The sequence below is a fragment of the Pyxicephalus adspersus genome, chromosome 1 (assembly GCF_032062135.1).
Source record: "Pyxicephalus adspersus chromosome 1, UCB_Pads_2.0, whole genome shotgun sequence".
NCBI classification, from domain to species: domain Eukaryota; kingdom Metazoa; phylum Chordata; class Amphibia; order Anura; family Pyxicephalidae; genus Pyxicephalus; species Pyxicephalus adspersus.
The window spans coordinates 147,819,925-147,838,638 of NC_092858.1; the positions used below are offsets into that span (position 1 = coordinate 147,819,925).

The 18,714-nt window shown below is 36.2% G+C and overlaps 1 protein-coding gene across 1 annotated transcript; it reads right to left on the reverse strand.

The window, feature by feature from the left end:
* Positions 1-695: 695 nt before the first annotated feature.
* Positions 696-7,922, reverse strand: LOC140343745 (beta-crystallin B1-like). The gene is made up of 6 exons (XM_072430616.1): positions 7,875-7,922; positions 5,730-5,805; positions 5,012-5,130; positions 4,113-4,245; positions 3,494-3,636; positions 696-2,169 (listed from the first exon to the last, which is right to left on the reverse strand). Exons 2-6 carry the CDS (start codon positions 5,793-5,795, stop codon positions 2,001-2,003), a joined length of 630 nt encoding a protein of 209 aa, XP_072286717.1. The 5' UTR covers positions 5,796-5,805; positions 7,875-7,922; the 3' UTR covers positions 696-2,000.
* Positions 7,923-18,714: the final 10,792 nt, after the last annotated feature.

Consider the following 18,714-nt stretch of genomic DNA (forward strand, 5'->3'; position numbering starts at 1 on the left):
TTGCTACATCTACTTTGTGTGCCATGTAGATCAGAATTTCTTAGCATCAAAATACTTGGCTGGGCAATTTATTTCCAAATACTCAGCCAATGTTGTTGCTTCCATCATACTTAAAATCAAACTTAGGCCAGAATGCCAATTAGGTTATGATTGGTATTATTCTTTTCAAATGGTTAACCATCATATTGAAATTGAAACCACATTTTTGTTATAATCAAAAAGTGAATGGTACATTAAATACTTGTAGTTGATTTCAAATTTGATTTCAATTTCATCACCAGTGTATTTAAAAGGTTAAGAGGTCAGAAGGTGGTTCAGTTAATTGGTGCCTACAACCAATATCAATATATGGCTCTAAATTTCTAAGCAGGAGTGGTCAGCCCAGACTTTTTCATTTGTGATAGATTACAAAAAATACAGACCTCTCCTCATCTCATTTACCTCCCTATTCATCTTTAGAACCCCAACTTGTACACAGAGAACACAAGAAGTTAATAGGTTGTAAGAGCTGGAAAAATCAACAGGTATTTTTTTGAAAGAATGGACCGGATATAACAAAATGTCTCAAATTATACATTTAGCAGAATAAAAGGAAGCAATTAAGTGGTGAAATAATTAAGTTTAACATACACTTTTAAATGTAGTTGTGTTTTGGTAAAAAAAAAACCTATGCAAGCAAAACCCAACAAGCAGTATATTTTTAATGACATGGTTTTAATTCTTCTCATCTGCAAAGGGTTTGACACATGTATTTCGGCAGAGCTGTAACTAGATGGACAATGCTTTGGAAATAAACACTTTCATGGTGTGCATTCATTGGCTGAGGTTAAAGTGTAAGAAAACAAGACTTGTTTCTCCCTGAGAAAGCTGACAGTGCCCATGTGTTCCCACCCTCAACAGAAGCATTCTTAATATTATTGAGGGGAGAGAGGGTTTTCCTGCTTTACAAAAAAAGTTGTTTATGGACAGCATGAGACAGAATTCAGCACAGACTATGCTTCATATTTGAAAAAACGTACTTTCTTCTAATAGGCCACACACATTTCTGTTGCTTCTTTAGTCTTACTATTGCTGGCCAATCTTTTCTGTTACAAGATGTAATTACATTGCTACTCTGCATGACCTGGGCCCACCACAAGGCATTAGAGGTAATAGTAAAGTTTTGCAATAGTATATCAGCAATATGTGCTGTAATCAGACACTGTCTGTTGGAAGAACCTCTATAAAAACGAAATTCTGATGTAAACATTTTATGCAAGACACTTCTAGACAAGGAACCCTCTCACAATAACAGAATCTGGCTGGAGTCAACAAAATGGTTTGCTGTCTTTAGCTCTGTCTAAAAAATCCAGTCCGTGCTGTTTCCTATTCAATGCATGCTGCTTTCTCTCAAACTTTCCTTAATGTTAACCTTTCAATATATGGCTGGATCAGAACAAGGGAGTCTAACTCCAATCCTCAAGGGCTGCATACAGGCCAGGATTATTATATAGGAAGTTTTTTGGTTCTTTGTAAACTATACCTTACTAATGCACTGCTGTTTGTTTGTTGTGCAGACCCTGTCCCTTGAGGACTTGATTTGGACAGCCATGATGTCTAGCATCTGACTCTGATAGAGTTTAGTTACTTGCAAATAATTACTTTTAGTAATTCTAACGGATAGGCTGTAAGCTTAACATACCCACATTTTTCTTTAAATACAGCAAGGCTTAATGGAGACAATGGACAGCCTGCTGTATGGGTTACTCCATATTAAATAAGAGAAGCATCAAAGGAGCAGCTGGGAAAAAGTAATGTGGGCTGATAAACTTTTCTATCCATTGACTATCTGGAAGATAGTCAAGACCTTAGTAAAAAAATATACTAGGACACAAACAAGTAAAGCAGGGATTTTCCCAGTCATCTCTCCCACCAATAAACGCACAATGGTTTTAAGATTAAAAAGAAACAAGTCCCTTTATTTTGCCAGTAAAGTTTGGTGTCTTGTCCTCAATGCCTTTTTAGTTCCCAACTTCAAAGTTTCCTCTCTTATACCACTGCATGTCCTTCACTCTGCGGATAGACTGAATCTGGGGCTGGTTGGCCCCCCAGTTGTTCCAGTGCTTGTATGGTCCATATTCCATCAGGTATTGGTATCCTCTGTATCCGGGATATTGGTATCCAACCCATCTAGAAAAAAACATTTAAAACATCAATTATACTCTTTCTAGTCAAATTTTTAAATCTGTTTTATGCATCAAAGTTCATAGCCACTTTAAAAATGATTTATCCAATGCATAGTGTATTTATCACAATATACTTTCACTATTGTGTCTGCCTGCGGCAATATGGATTTCCTTTACATTTTCAGATTATCTAGCATTACTTAGCAGTACTAATAACCAATGACTCTTGAACCTTTACCAAGTGGGAAGCATACCTGAAGCGTACCTGCTCTTGTCTTCACAGTACTACCTGGCCCCTTGTCGCAGCTGTTATTTTTTTTATTTGACTTTGGTTAGTAAGGTCATTGCTATACAAAGCATAATAAGCCATTGGGCAATACAAGTAGTTATAAGGACAAGGTAACTTTATATACTGTTGTTTAGAATGTGAAAATACATATAAAGCCTGTGGTGTGAGCAGCTTGCCTTTTGCAGTGGTATGAGGTGCACACTATAATCTCATTATGTGCCTGCACGGCTCGGAAACTTCAGCATTTTCCACATTCATGAGGACTCCTTTCGCAAAAAATGTGTGAATATCATTTTAAAAAGTGCTAGTGACTTCACATTATTTTTAGAATTTATATGATAACATGGGGTTTTAAAGTACTGTAGCTTTCAATCAGCCTTACTGTGATGCCTTACACCTTTCTTCTAGAATTTTGTCATAAAATAATTTATATGCAAGTTTTAGTGCTCTCCTGCCACATACAACCACAATACGCGCAGACATTGTTTTTTCTATGGATGCATTACAGAGCATAGCAGTAACAGAAATACACAAATAAATAATAAATGCTTATTATCTTCTTGCAGTTCAGCACATTCTAAACTGCAGTGTCAGTGTCTAATACAAAGCAGAATTAGTCCTATTTCATAAATTGCCTAACTTTTTATTGACTAGCATTTATTTGTAAAATGCCTTTTTCATGTATTACACAATATTTTAACTGTGTGTTCATTTGCATCTTCCTTTTTTGTTTTTTGCGATGGTTGTTTTGTGTGCCATTGCTTTAAATATTTTATAATATGAGCTTTCCTCACATTTTAGTGAGTTTCTTATTACCAAATTAGTTAATAAAGTAACTTGTTTCAAAAACTTAATTGAAATTGTAAAGACAATTGGAATAGTTCTGCTGCCTTTAGGAGCTATAAGAATGATTAGTCAGCAGTACTTCCTCAAATTTATATACTCAACAAAGCCCTTAGCATGAAAATAATATATTTCAGGAAAAAATGTAGTACTGTAGCTATGAAATGTATATTTCTGCACTAGACTGGTCACTTACGTTCCTCCAAGAACCTGGATGCTAGCCACTCTATCCTGGAATCCATAGGACCACAAGCTGGGGATATCTTCATCGCAGACCTCCATCTTCCTGCCCTCAAAGTTGATACATTCATACAAAGAGATCTTGTAATCCTGAGTGTCCTGTAATTAGATGCATCATCAAAACATATCACTGGCTAAACTCTAACCTGATGTGCAAAAACAATGGAAAGTCTGTGCTACACAAAATATATCATGTTTAGAATGTTTATCCATCAGCTTTATGGAATGCCAAATGTGTCTTGCTGAATAAATACATTATGAACTGCTCTAAACAGTCTCACAGTGTAATTGAATGTCAAAGTCAAATTATCTCTTGCCATATGCACAATGGAGTCACAGATGTGGAGTTCATCAAGCTCCTTATGGCTGCTGCTTCATATCGAAAAAAAAAATCCTATTACTTTCTGTTCCTCTTTTAGACAGTTGTTTACCAGAATAAATTTCCCTTCTAACACAGAAAGTGAGAAAATCATGATTTTTCATTTTTTCCAGAAATGTTTAAAATTTAAATGTCTTTGACTATACATACAAATTAAGTTGTTAGATGTTTGTGTGAAGTGTGGTCCGGTCCTTACCATACGAACTGGTCTCAGGGACATGATTCTGTCAGCACGGAAGCAGTTGGACCAGGAGTCCCAGCGAGGGTATTCTCCTTTCTCCAGAATGAACATCTCACCAGTGAAGTCTTTTTGTTCAAAGGTAACCCAACTGTGAAATCAAACCAAGATTTATCAAAATCCACTCCACAGTGGCATGGTTCCTATGTTTGTTTAAATGGGGGAACATCCCACATCATTAGCCTGCATACCTTTAGTTTTAGGATGTTGTAAGGGAAAGTAATGCACCTTTGCAGGATGGATCACTATGGAACTTGTCAGTTATTAGTCTGAGGCTGGAGCACAAGTGTACGAAGGTTATATGCAAAGTATTTCTATGTTCACAGGCAAAACCATATCTCAGAACATTGTATATTACATAATGGAAATTCACAAGTCAATTGACTGAGATGCCTTTGCATTGCGAAGCGACAAGGACTTCTAAGGATTTGACCATCCACTGAGATGGCTAAAAGTTACAGATAAAGACATACATTCTGAAAGCTGATTATTCATTTAATTTGAAGAACGGTAGCAACAATTGAGAGCCACATGCACAAACAGATGCAGTCTTCTCATGATTACTAAATTATCATTATCAAAGTACATATTTGTCACTCTTGCATGTCTGCGCTAGATCATATTTAGCAGATAATTGGCAGAAAAGATGTGAAACAGTTTTCCTTGCAGATTTATGGCCTATAGTTGGCCATTTTAAGAATTTTGGAGAAGGAAATCCTAAGGTAATACACTTCTGTATTCCTAGATGTATCTGAAATGTCTGATGTTTTCATTTGGTCCATTTTGGTTTTAGCTATAATTGGAAGAGATTAAATGGGTGTTCTGGTATATTTTGTATTTTAAAGATGGTAACTTACGGGCCACTCTCCACTCGAATGGACTTAACATGGTCAAATCCATGATCACACAGGTTCCTGCATTCAGAGATGAATTCTACCTTGCGACCTTGGAAATTTTCATATTCATAGCAGATCAGCTGTAACATAATAAAACATGGTCAGTACAGAGGCACATCAAAGTTTTATACCCTCAGATTAAAATCAAAAATCACTTGACTGTGTCTTCCTGTATTTAATAGAGTACAGAATCCTTTTCATGGTAATATTATCCAACATTGAATACATCTAAGGATGTCTGTTAACATCAACTAGATGAAAAGTATCATGATACATATTTTAGGATAGTCATTAACTAAAAAATGTCTGCTAGACTAGTGAACATTTAGTTTCTATAATAAACAAATTTAGAGTAAAGCATCTGCCAATATGTAGCGGCTTTGGGTCGCATATATACAGATACTGTATTTTAACATTCATTGAAATGTTACTATGAAAGTTATGGTTTAAATATGGTCCTATTTGCTGGTATTGTGAGCCATTGCAAAAAAATGCTACCAAAAACATTTTTATAGTTTTCTATTGACTTCATAGAAAGAAAAGTCTATGAGCAAATGGCATTGCTTTATGTGTCCCATAAAAAATTTAAAGAGAAACTAATAATAAATAATCATCAGTAATATGTTAAATCCTAATACATATCAGAAAAGTTGTTTTTTATGATGTCCTCAGCACTTACCTTGTAATTCTGCAGTCCCAGTGCAGAATGGCTACCGATGCTTCCTTGTGCTACACTGTGAGACATCTTGGCAAATCTTTAAAGAATCAGCAAATATTTGTAAGGTTCTTTTTTGTAACAGAGAGTACAGAAAAGATTGATTATAGCTCATTCTAAATGCAAACGTTAGGGGAGATATAGACCTGCTATCAAGCAACATTTACATTTAAACTGGTGAATTAACCCAAATGTGATCCAAAGCTGGCCATACACTAATCAATTTAAACACAACCAAGTATAGGATCAATACATTTTTTATATTGAATATTATAATGCAGCAACTGGCTGTTTTGCTGTTATGATATCTTTAACATTGAATATTGACTAAACAATATCATGCAATGGAACAAAAGACTCCTCTATGACAATCTAAATGAATCCCACTCCCACACATTGGAGGCTGGAAATGTAATTACACTTTTATGCTTTGCTTTTTCCTTTACTCAAATTTAGTAGTTTTAATAGGAATTTTCCTAATAAGGAAAAAGAGGTTTCATAGCATTTTCTAGTCCTGTGGATAATACTATGTATGGATATGTTTTACAGGTCAACAGGTATTTTTCTTTTGACATCTGACACTATTTGTTATATAAAAACTTAGTACACATGAGCAGAACCAATCTGAATTGGACACAAAAATCTGAATAATTTTCTAATTAGTCATCAGATTTCTCAAAAAAATGCACACAAGTGTATGGTAGAAAGCGATCAGACTTCTGTTTGAAGTAGAATTAGATGGAATTGATTATATGTCCAAATAAGACAGCTTGGATACTCTTGATTAATATTTACCAGCATTTCACATCTATCCAAAAGCAATTGGAAACCAAAAATCAGCTTCTTACACTTAGTCAGCAGATGAATTCCCTTCATTTCAATTCAGTTGGGATAGTTTTATTGAACTGGCAATCAGATTGAAGTGAAAATCTGACTAGGGAGTTCACCACTCCCTAGTTATGGTGAAAAATAAGGACAGAAAATCAGAACCACTGTAACACAGCCGTATTTCTCAAATTCATCGGAATCTGTAAACTGGTAACATTATGGCATTTTTATTGAAATTCCACTTCCCAATATAAGGACCATTTCCTCAGCATTTAAAAATATTAGAAGATCAAAGTCCTAAGTATTAAGTACTGAGCATGCAGTGTGTTTTATTAGGCAGCTAGATACGAAACTTTTCTTAAACCTGCCTTTATCTTTGAGAAATCAAACAAGGTAGTGGTATATTTACTCGTTATGGATACATCATCATTTACATCCACTGTAAAACTAAGCTGCACACTTACCAATACATTTTTAATACTCATCTATTATTTTTGTGTAAAGTGCCAGCATTATGCAACTTTAAAAAATAAACTAACATAAATCTTTTCAGGGTTATTCAGAGCAATGATAATAAGCAAAACGTGATTACCCAAAGTAACCCAAATCAAAAATCAGCTCTTCTTTAAACAAACAACAATAAATGGATACCTGATTGATTTTCACCTCTTACATGTTAATAAGAAAACTCCATGCTCTAGAGAACAAAAATGCACAAAAAACCTAGACAGTCACATTAAAAAAAATGTGACTTATTTGTAATGTACCTACACCTGTGCCTAAATAATATTTATGACAACAAAATGAGCTGAATTTAGCAACATCAGCAAGAAATGTCATCTCATGCAAATCATTTACACAATAATACAATATTCTAAACAGGGAAAGAGAAAACATGTCCTGTCTGAAAGATGATTCTTGCCGAGAGGTTTAAAGTTGTGTATATACAGGCTCCAGAGATGGAAATGCCTCCCTGTGAAAGCCTACAGGGTGCCTTTATTACTAATAATCCTGCAACAAAATGTATGGGTCCTATCAAATGCTGTAAAACATTTTTTCCCATCCAACTAAACACAAAACTTTAACATAAAATAAATGCAAGGACGAGAAATAATATAGTATTTGGCAGCTACTGTTCCAATTATTATTGGTAATACAGGAACATATTAGCACAAGAATATATATATATATTATACTGCAATGAAACATACAGATCATAAACAGATATTGGCATGCTCCTTTACAGATGAATATAGAGGGCACATGCAGAGTGTTACTCACAATATCGCTGTGACTGAGCCACTGAGAAATGGTTGATGTTGGTGTGGAGCCAGGCCCCCTCCCCACTAATATATACTCCATAAATTTGCTTGCACTAAACTTTCTTTGGAACTTTTCAAAGGAGTGGTCTAAGTTGAATGAAAAGATACCTATAGACCCAAAGCCCATATTTCAGACAATGGAAAATGAGAAGTGTGCTGGGGTCTTTCAGCCGAAGGGGAAAAGTTAGCTGATTTTGCTCATTGTTTTGTGCTCGTACAGGGGATCAGCACACAATGGGGAGCTCAATAAGAGACACAGTTTTGTGATGGTGTCATTGGGCAAAACTGCTGACTCCACTGGCTGTGCACTGAGCAGCTTTATTACCTCACTAGTTTTAGGAGATTTGGGAGCTAAAGTAAACTAAAGCTGTAAGTGGAGGGCTGTTGGATGTAAAGGTAAGATAGGACTGTCAGAAGCTTTATATTGCACACATATTGGCATAAACATGCATGCTTGGACTGTCTGGGCATTAAAGTTTAAGCTAATGGAGCAGGTTTGGAAAATGCCCATAGACACCTCAGCACTAGTACACCTTGGCAGAAACAATACTATTTGGCACTGATTATCCATTTAAAGCTACAACAGTTGTATTGGCAAACATGAGCATAATATACCATAATTTCAATTGTATCAAGTAGTGAGAACTTATCAAACCTATCACACAACATATTACACAATGCTGCCAAAGCTGTAGTAAATCAATTCACAATATCACATTATACATACAGCTTGACTTTAGACTGTAAGATATAGAGGCATATATTTGGGAAAACAAAATGGTGAAAAATTGATATTTTGATGATTGTGGGGAGTGGCATCAAAGTGATGTGGTTTAGGTTTCTAAACTTACTGACATAACACAGTTCACGTATATGCCACAGTCATTCTACTCACAAAATACCCCAAAACTAAGGGCTTGACAGATGGGTGATGAGGTTGTGGTGTAGTTTACACCCATGAGCCCCTGCCTGTGCTTAACTTTACTTTTTGTATGTCACCCATGGTCGCGTAAAGGGAACAAATGGGGGTGGTAGTGAGCAGTTTAGTACTTCTCCCTGCTGTAAACTATTCAAATGTAGGTGCATTAAGGAACAGTGCAGCAATGGGGGGGCTGGTATGGCACTGCACAGGAACCGCTGTTCCCATGGCTGGTCTGAATAATAACCCATTTCTGTGAGTGGTATAGTTGCCCTCCAAAAGGAATAATTAGGGGAAGTTGATTGTTAAAGTTTACATAAAAATTCCAAGATATTTTTACAAACACAGTGGAAAACATCCAGAATATTAAATTTAAATGTTTTTAAAAAACAGATTGCTATTTTAGAAAAATAAATATGTGTTATGTTTTTATGGTCATTTAAAAAAAAATGAGGAATGAAAATGAAGCCCCTTGATCTTTAGGAATGGAGCCCTGACTGCTGGAAACTTATAGAGGATGTACAGATCATTTACATTTATCTGCCCTTGGTCATCCCATTGTTGGACTTATTAGAAAAATTATAAAAGTAACAAGCAAGGGGTAGAATTACTGACCCTTTTTGGAGCCAACCATCAAGACTTAAAGTGCCTTCTTTTCCTCCCTATTGTTGTCTTTTACCCCACTCCCCCATTTTTGTTTCCTTTTACAGGTTGTCACAGCTTTATTGGTGATTTTGTTTATCGACAGTTGTTGAGATCAGTTAGGCTTCAAACCCTATAGGAACATGGACTGTGTTCTTGTCTTCTGGACGGCTGCCTCCGGTCCGCCACTACACCACAACGGTTTGCTACCAATATTCCATTTATCAAACTTCACAGTCTGGCTTTCCCATAACAGTAAACAGTAACCCTTTATCAAGCATATTACAACTCTGCACACTTTCCTTCTTCATCCTGTTAGCAATCCACTTAAGTGTCTTATCCAGCCCCCATATAACGTGAGATACTTACTTTCAGGAAAATGATAACCGAATACTAAAATAATGCCATCCACACTCAGTTCCTTCCACACTCTGGCATGACTATACCTCACATATCTCCTTTTTATCTTTCATCCGAACATATTGGGGTTTTCCCCTATCACAACTGTGAGTAGTATAGGGCACTAGCTTGCCTCTGTACCAGTCGAAAGTTTCAGCAATATTACCAAGTTCCCGATCTCCTGAAGAAGCCCCACAGAGCGAAACCCGTCAGGCAGGGACATTTATGCTTTGTTTTTAACAAATATTGCTGGACACATGACATTACTACTATAATTTTGTTAAGTACATGAGACCTCTGTTAGTTTTGGGCTAGCATAGTAGACTTCTGTATAGTTTTTTAGGTTGAAATTTTTCAATAAAGTTAGATTTTAAGTAAAACTCTTTGCTCTTAAATAGCCTGCCATCTTTCCTTCTCTCTCCTAGCAGATCTATTGAATTATTGCAGGCTGGGCTTTCTCTTGAACTAGATTCACTTCTTATGATCTGGTCACTCACTTTGGTGTAACCTTCTCCTGCACTAAGAACATGGACTAGTTGAGGGACTGTCTGGAACATATGGTGAAGAAAGGTCTTTTGACATGCTTTTAAAGTGATATTGGTGGGAGCAGCACAAAGTTATGGTTATTTGTTTAAAAAAAATACTGGGTTGGATAATATGCCTAAATCAATAAAACTGTGGCCTTGCCCTCGCCCCAGTTACATTATTGCCTGGTTTGTTATAAGAAAGGGGCAGGGACATTGCAGAAGGTTGGGGAGTATAGTTAAGAAAACTATGGTTGTCTGCAGAACACACCAGAAATACAAAATATTGCATAGTTGACCAAACTTTGCCATCAAGTCAAAATCTGTTGGATGGTTCTAATAAAGCAACTGTGATCAGGAAAATACCCTGCTACGCAAGAGATCCAAACTGAACATGAAACAGGAAACGTTTTAAATATAGACAACAGTGGGAATGTCCTAGATTCCTATATGTCCTTTGCAGTATTACAATATAGGCATCCACATAAAAGTGTATTTGTAAACGGCATTCAGTGTGATAAGTGATTAAAGTTTTAAAGAGACTCTGTCACCTTAGAGGTCACAAGGAACATCTCACCTTTGGTCTGTAAAATATACCAAGCAGTTTGCTATATCTGTTCAGAAAAAGAAAAAAACACCTGCTGGTCTTGGCAGAAATCCGCTCACTTCCTGTGCTCTCTGCCAGCACTGAATTCTTATCCAGTTTACAAAACAAGGTTTTTTTTCATATTCTCATCTCTCCTTTGATGACTTTCACAAAGATTTCAAAGATAGTGAATAAGCCACACATTACTCCTCTGCAGATTCACCCCGACACAGTTATTAAAACATAACTTATTTGTAAAATATATTCCAGCTGTCTTTGTGTGTTTATGGTCCTAAATGTCCTTCTTTTGCAATGAAAGCTTACAATAGAGATCTCTTTGTCCTAATCTATCGTATTTGAGTTTGTTATGTTTTATTACCTCTTGCTTACTTAGATCTAATTGGTTAGATCATCTTGCCAAGTCCTATTACGTCCCTGGTATTTGTATTTGTTTTCTCTGTTTTCTGTATTTCTCATACTGTTTGGTAATTCATTATTTCTTTCTGAGTTCAGTTTTCTCTCTATCCTGTCCCTCTTCATATTCTGTTTGCTCATTGAGCTTTTATTTAATACCTCTTTTAAAACTGAAACCTACTTAAATTGAAAAGCTTCATCAGAAATGAAAGGCTCACTGCTCAAAAGTGTATATTGAACAAAGTGCAAACACAGAGACAACATTATGGTCATAGGTGCCCTACTGAGTTTTATTTCATTTGTTTTCCTAACCATTTTTATTAATGATTTTTTTCAGCATTTGTAAACTTATTAAATGCTTAGAAAAGTGCACACAGCACTAAACCAGCTGGAGTGTTTACCCACCCAATCATCCAAGACACCCTGGATCAGAATACTAGATAAAACGTGTCAAATCTGCAGATACCCAACTGATTAAAGTCTTCAGGTCTTCTACCCTTTTTTAGTGAACTGGAAGAAAACCCTACAACACAAGTTCTAAACATGGCTTCTCCACCTATGCTCATTCTGGGACCTTCTCATGCATTGAACATGGTGGGTATTATACCCATCCTATGAATGTCTGATGGAATATAATTTGGGGTGGTTTTATGCTTAGTCCTAATTACAGCTATAGGCATTATTCACTGTTTTCAAAATCAGGGAACCCACCTTAAAGAATGCAATACCATGGGATTTATGTAGACATGCAAAAAAGGTGATTAGAAGAACTCACACAGAACAAATTATTCAATTGTTGAAAAATAGTAATACAAAAAATCAATAATATTCCACAATGCTTTGACAAACTAGGTGCTTTATAGGTGTGCATTTTACAGTGCCAGCTTCAGAACCTTTTAACTGTACTGTAATAGAACTCAGTGACAAAAAAAGCTCTTTGCTTGATAGAGCAAAATGATCATGCGATCTGCTCTCCTTCAATCACAAATCATTCTCTATTACATTGAAAATGAATGTGAATAAATTGGAGCAGGTCACATAACCTTTATAATTATGGTGGGTGGTGGTGTGCACAGCAAAGCTCAGTGTAAAAAAATGGCAAATAGTAATATCTGCTCTATGTTATACATATGGCCTGTATATAGTCAGTTGGTGTTGTACCTGCTTTAAAAATGTAATACTAAACTAATGACCTGACAAATGGCAAGTAGTCTCAACAGGTTGTGTTTCCATTTATGGTAAAAAAAAATAAAAATAAAACAAAAATGGACTTTAAAATGTAATTATATTTAGTTTCTGGGCTGTATATGGGGTAGAGGTGGCCTAGAAAATATGGAGAAGTATCTGTAAATTAAGTAAATGTGTAAAAAGAAATCAAGAATCCAGGATATCAAGTAAAAAGAAAGCTCTGTATGTAATTTTTCCTCAGCACCAATGTTGAAGTGATTATACTTCAGTATTCATTATTAATTACTGATATTAATTCATTATGCTTCAACATTCTGGAAGCATTTCACACTGCCAGGAAGGCCAGGAAGGTTCATTATTTTAGCGGTAATGGTGTCTAGTTGGTGAATGCAATTTTATGCTGTCACTGGTATAACCTTTGCTTTTTGTTTCATTTTGTCATGCTGACCTCACTTTGCCCTTCAGACCTCATGTAGCCTATTCTCTAATTCACACCTCTATGCCTCCAGACAATTCACATCAACATCAGTTCCTTTTATTAAAGGTCACCGAGCACCATTGGCAGGAGCATTGTTACCAAAAATGTTGTTAGCACCGGCTCCCTAAGATGCATGAACATGATGATGATTTACTTAACAATTCCATGTAATAGTCTAGGGGGGTAATTTATAAAGACTGTCAATCTGACATTCAGATCATCACTTTTGAAATCCTGACCATCGGTTTATAAGTGGTAATAAAGACTTTGTTTCTTGGTGATCAGGATTTGAAAGCTATTGCTGCCTGTAGCAACTTCAATCATTTGAATGAAGTAACCAATAACTATATTTGATATAAAAAGCTCATTCACCTTTATTGTGGATGCATAGATTATTTGCGCCAAAAGTGGAATAAAGGATTTTGAAAAAAACACCACTAATCTCTATTATTTCTGGTAGGATTTTACACTATCAATGTGGAAATCACCATAGACTCCTAAAACAAGTCTGATCTCCATTTTTCAGTATATTAATATTTCAGTAGTAGTAGTGCTGGTAGCTAGTAAGACCACCAGTAAACTGGAGATTTTTTTTTAAAGTGATGATCATGTCAGTTTGTAGTTAGGTTATTTTGCTTCCCCCCTAACATTGAACTTAGTTACCGTTAATGACATATGACTATGGTACGGACATAGATTGGGAGCCCTGTGTAGGGACAATTATTGACATGACTATGGATTTTGTACAGCACTGGATATTATGTTGGTGCTTTATAAATTCTGTGTAATAATAATAGCTGAAAAATGGCTTTATTTTAAAAAATGAACAGCACGTTTTTTGGCAATATACCAAATTGTCTGTTTCTACAGAAGTCTCTATATAAGTAAACATACCAAAGACCATATGACTGGAGATGGTTCCGGGTGCTTGGCAATAGTCAAATGAGCATTCAGGTTATTACTGCTAAACAAACATTCATTTAGTCAGCACACACTACATCCATGGAAAAAAATCCTTATTCTAAAATGCCGGGGTGGTGCGGGCGGACATGGTGCACGTTGAGACCTGTTGCCTGCTCTCCGGAACTGTGAGCAGATGTCCCCCGGTACGTAGAGAGAGGAACACTGTCTTGTGTGAAAGTGAGTATTGTACTTTATTAATGGCACTCTGGACTATCCGGCTTTTTGTTATTCGGCCAACCTGTAAAACCACATCACTGTACTAATAAACTCTTCTAAATCAGTGCTTTCTGTCCTCCTTCTTTCCACATTTGAAACATTTCTCACAGCAAGATCCATGACAAAAAATTAGAATAAAAAATAAAATGAGAAAAAGGATAAAACAGAATAAAAAACTGAAGCGGTAAAACATTTTTTATTTAAATTGTTCCTTTAGGGTAAAACAACAGAAAGTGTTGTCACGACAAGTGTAAAAGAAAGAAATCAAAATATAAAATACATGCTAAAACATATAATACCAATAGGTTTTTTTCTTCACAAAACACAGACTTCAGTCTGCACAGGCCTTGATGACCATATAGTAAAATGCTAAAGGGCTGCATGTTGGGCAACATGACTCAACAAAGTCAACCATGACACCTTTATGAAACAAAAATATAACACCACAAGATTTTAAGGTGAACTTTGCCCTGCTTTGTGGAGGAGAAATTGGAAGGTGAAGGTGGCCAAAAAGTTCATCCTGATTACAAATGACAGGTACAGACAGTAACACAGGAGGATAGGACCCAGGCCAGAAGAGCTTACAATCTAATATATGCAAATATATATATATATATATATATATATATATATATATTTATGTATCTAGGTAAAAGTTTGAACTGCTCCAGCTTTATTCCAGCGTAGCAGCGTAGATTTAAATTAATATAATATTAGATATTATTACACGGCACTAAATTGTAATATAGTTAGTCCCCGGATTACATACGAGATAGGGACTGTAAGTTTGTTCTTAAGTTGAATTTGAATGTAAGTTGGAACAGGTACATTATTTTAATAAATGCAATTAGGACAGATGTTTGTCCCAACATATTATTAGACAGCATGGTGTCAGTTACTGTATAAAATCACAAACAAAGCAAGAAAAAAAAAAACTTTATGGAGCCTAGACATTCATTAACTTCTGGAGCAAGCTGTGCTTTGATATGCAAAAGGAAACAACTGCAGAGTTTGTCTTGTTCATTAAAGAGTTACAAGAGGTGTCCTGCACACGTTCGTATCTAGGAGTCGTCTGTATATCAGATGTCCTTACCTCGGGGACTACCTGTACAAGGAGACCATCGTCCCTTCGTGACCATCGTAATGATTTATATAACATATTGGACCGAAAGAGGAATGTCAAAGGCTGTGTACACATGTACAACTTTCCTCGCTGGAAAAGATCTTTCATGATTGTTTCCAGTGACAAAGAGTGACAGATGAACGAACAAGTGCTATACACACAGCACTATTCTGTCTATGGAGAGGAAAGGGGAGAGAACAAGCGAGCAGCACCCTGCTGTGCTCCCTCCCTTTACTTGTAAATCGGTAAGGATTTATGAAGGGCATTGGGTGGCCATTGTACACGTGTCAGATTCTTGTCTGAGACGAGCAAGTCCATTTATATCGGATGAGAATCATCTGACTTGTATACATAGCCTAAATGTCCACTTACTCATTATGAACTCTCAGATCCTGAATATAGGAGCAGCTGTTGGATACATCAGCTTCAATTTTATCACAGGCCTGTGAAGCAGTCTAGGACTCAAAGTTCCAAGACTTGGGGGAAACATAGGTTGTCCAAATCTCAGCTAATCTTTCCCCCCTTGAGCCATACTAAGCTGTTCCTCTGTCTGCTGACTCATAAGAACAGACTCAGTACTAAGAACTTACTGCTAGAAGAACAAGAAGTAAATCCTAGTGTTTATATGTGATTTATGTAAAGGATAAATTGAGTTATATAAATGATTTGTTGCTGTTCAGAACAAAGTGACTGCACAGGTTCTTTGAAAATGCCTCAGAAGATCCCAGCCCAATACCAAATATTGTGTTATCCCTCTGTGAAATCAGATCAGGACGTTCTGTTCCTACATAAAGCTTTCATTTCTATTTACAAGTTAAACATTTTATTGCCCCATTCATGGAATGTGTATACTGCATTGCTGTTTGCCCTCTTTGACTTTTCCAAACCATACATTATTAGTATTAACTTTAATTTAGCCAACTTAATGTTGTGCCAACATAATACACATCGCTGTACAATAAATAGGGGATGCAGATGATAAACCTGCATACATAACACTATGACATCAATATGTCAGGGTAGGCATGTTTGGAGTGGTGGGTTTATATGTCTTTTTTATGTCCTAAATGTAGGAGCAAGACTAAAGTAAGGTATATAGAGTAAGGACAGCCCTAGCAAAGTCTTAAGCTGCGTACACAACGAACGACGAACGACCGATTGGCCAAAAATCGTTCGTAAAAAAAGTAACCAAGGACGCCGACGAACGAGGATAGTCGTTGGAAATGAACGACCGGCAGATCGGATTGGACGACGATCGTTGACCATCTATCGTGTGTACGGTCGTACAGTGATCGTGCATGTTCTGACCATGCGCGATGAACGAACGTTCGATCGATACAGGCTGTATTGTGTATATGAGTGAGTGTGTATGTATATATATATTATCTGTATGTACAGGATCGGTGCTATACGATCGTTCGCAGATATCGTGCAGGATCGTTCGTCGTTCGTTTACCAACGATAATAATTGGGAGTGTGTACGCAGCTTTAGAAATGTGCATGGGAAGAAGTTAGTGGGAAAGGAGCAATGGAGTGATTTAGTGGCAAATAACAATAGCCAGATATTGTTCTGGGATAAAATGAAAGCCAATGTAGAGAAGCAGCATATGAAGGGCAGTAAGAAGGATACATAAGTGTAGCTGAAGTCCTCATAACTGGAAACTTCACCCAATTTATACAATTATATGGATGTTAGACAACTCCTAATAATATTGGTTACTGATACTCTGCACTGGTTTGGTGCCAAGTCTGTTTCCTTCCATGTTTGTTGCTCTGTGTAAGCCTCAATAGTGTGTTAAAGAAGGAGGAAATTTTAATTGGCTACACTTCAATAGAAAGTTGGCTTTGTCTCATGATTGTTTCCTGGAGAAGCGGATAAAATGTCCGAGAAATGCGTCGAAAAATACTTCCATTGAGAACCAACTATCATCAGTTGACTGTTTTTAATAGAATTGTCATTTTATAATGGAATTGTTTAAATAAAAATTGTTGGTACTTTTAAAGATTGGTATGTTGTATGAAATAAGAAAAAGTGCCTAAAAAGTTCCTTAAAAAATTAAATTTTTTGGGGTTTCTACATTGGGATGTGGCATAAATAATACTTTATTTGGTGAAGTAGCAATTTATTATTGTTTATACAGAAAACATTTTATATCTTCATAATGTTGAATGATGTTGAAGTCAGCATTATATTTGAAGTGTATACAGAATTATCATTACTAGAGAAAGAATATATCTACATTCTATGTGATGTACAGGGAGCATTGGGACCTCTGTAATCAGACTCTATCCATCTCATTCTGTTTACTCATTAGGATCCACAGAACACCAGTAAATGCAACAATACGGAAAAAATAAACACAAACTTTTGATTTGAAGCTTCTTCTTCTTGCTGCCTTAGGCCCATGTCACTGGGGCAGTTAAATTGTTGGCAACATTTTTCCCACACTAGGATTTCTGAAAATAACCTCATATTAGGCAATTTAAGAGGCTTAGTGTGCAAGGGAGGTGACTCTGCTTTTACACCAATTATTACATCCTGCAGTATTCCAAGCAGCACAATTGACTTTTATTGGAATATAAAGCAGCTGATTGCTCATGGTAGTGAACTGTCACCAGTAACAGAGGAATGAATATGATATGGCCCTAGGGCATTAGCCCCCAAAATCAATATTGCATCTATAACCTGGATAGATCTAAAGCTTACAAATGATCACTTTCTTAATTGAATTATTTTTAAAGAATAATAAACATATTGTAACGATGTTACAACCAAGTTTAGCACGCCTGCTGTTATAAAGTCCTGACCCTTTCCTAACAAACCCTATTTGTCTGCACCAACATCCTTCACTACATCAACCTCAAGATCCCAATATTTCAAAAGATTAGTAGCCAAATAAATGTCCTAATCGTTTCATTCTTCTGTGCAAGCCTAAATGTTAGTGGCAGCCCCCAAAACGGTTTTATCTATTTATTTGTTTTTTGTTTTTTTTTTAAATTGTGCTTAGGAGAGCATCTTTATACATTTTAGCTACTTTTTCAGTTTATTAGTAAGTTCATTCTCCACCTTTTTTTTTGTTCCTTTTCACATGCATACATTATTTTCATTCATAGCAAAGCAATGCTGCTGCCCCAAATCTAAAACCCTACCTACACAATGAAAAGTTCTGTTGGAAAGTAGTTCTGGTGGTGCGTGTTAGCAGGAACTAAGCTCCCAGCAGCTGTCCTGCAAGAATTTTACAAACCCGGTAATGAGGTCACTGGAAGTAATAAAAGCTGTCCCTTACCAATGTATATATATATATTTAGTTTGGGAAATGGTGTAGAAAGGGGGATAGAGGTTATGT

Coding starts and splice junctions, on each gene's coding strand:
- LOC140343745 (XM_072430616.1), bottom strand. CDS start 5,795: ATGTCTCACAGTGTAGCACAAGGAAGCATCGGTAGCCATTCTGCACTG. Junction 3,637..4,112: donor CCCTGAGACCAGTTCGTATG/GTAAGGACCGGA, acceptor ATCTAATTACAG/GACACTCAGGATTACAAGAT. Junction 2,170..3,493: donor ATCCAGGTTCTTGGAGGAAC/GTAAGTGACCAG, acceptor GTTTTTTTCTAG/ATGGGTTGGATACCAATATC.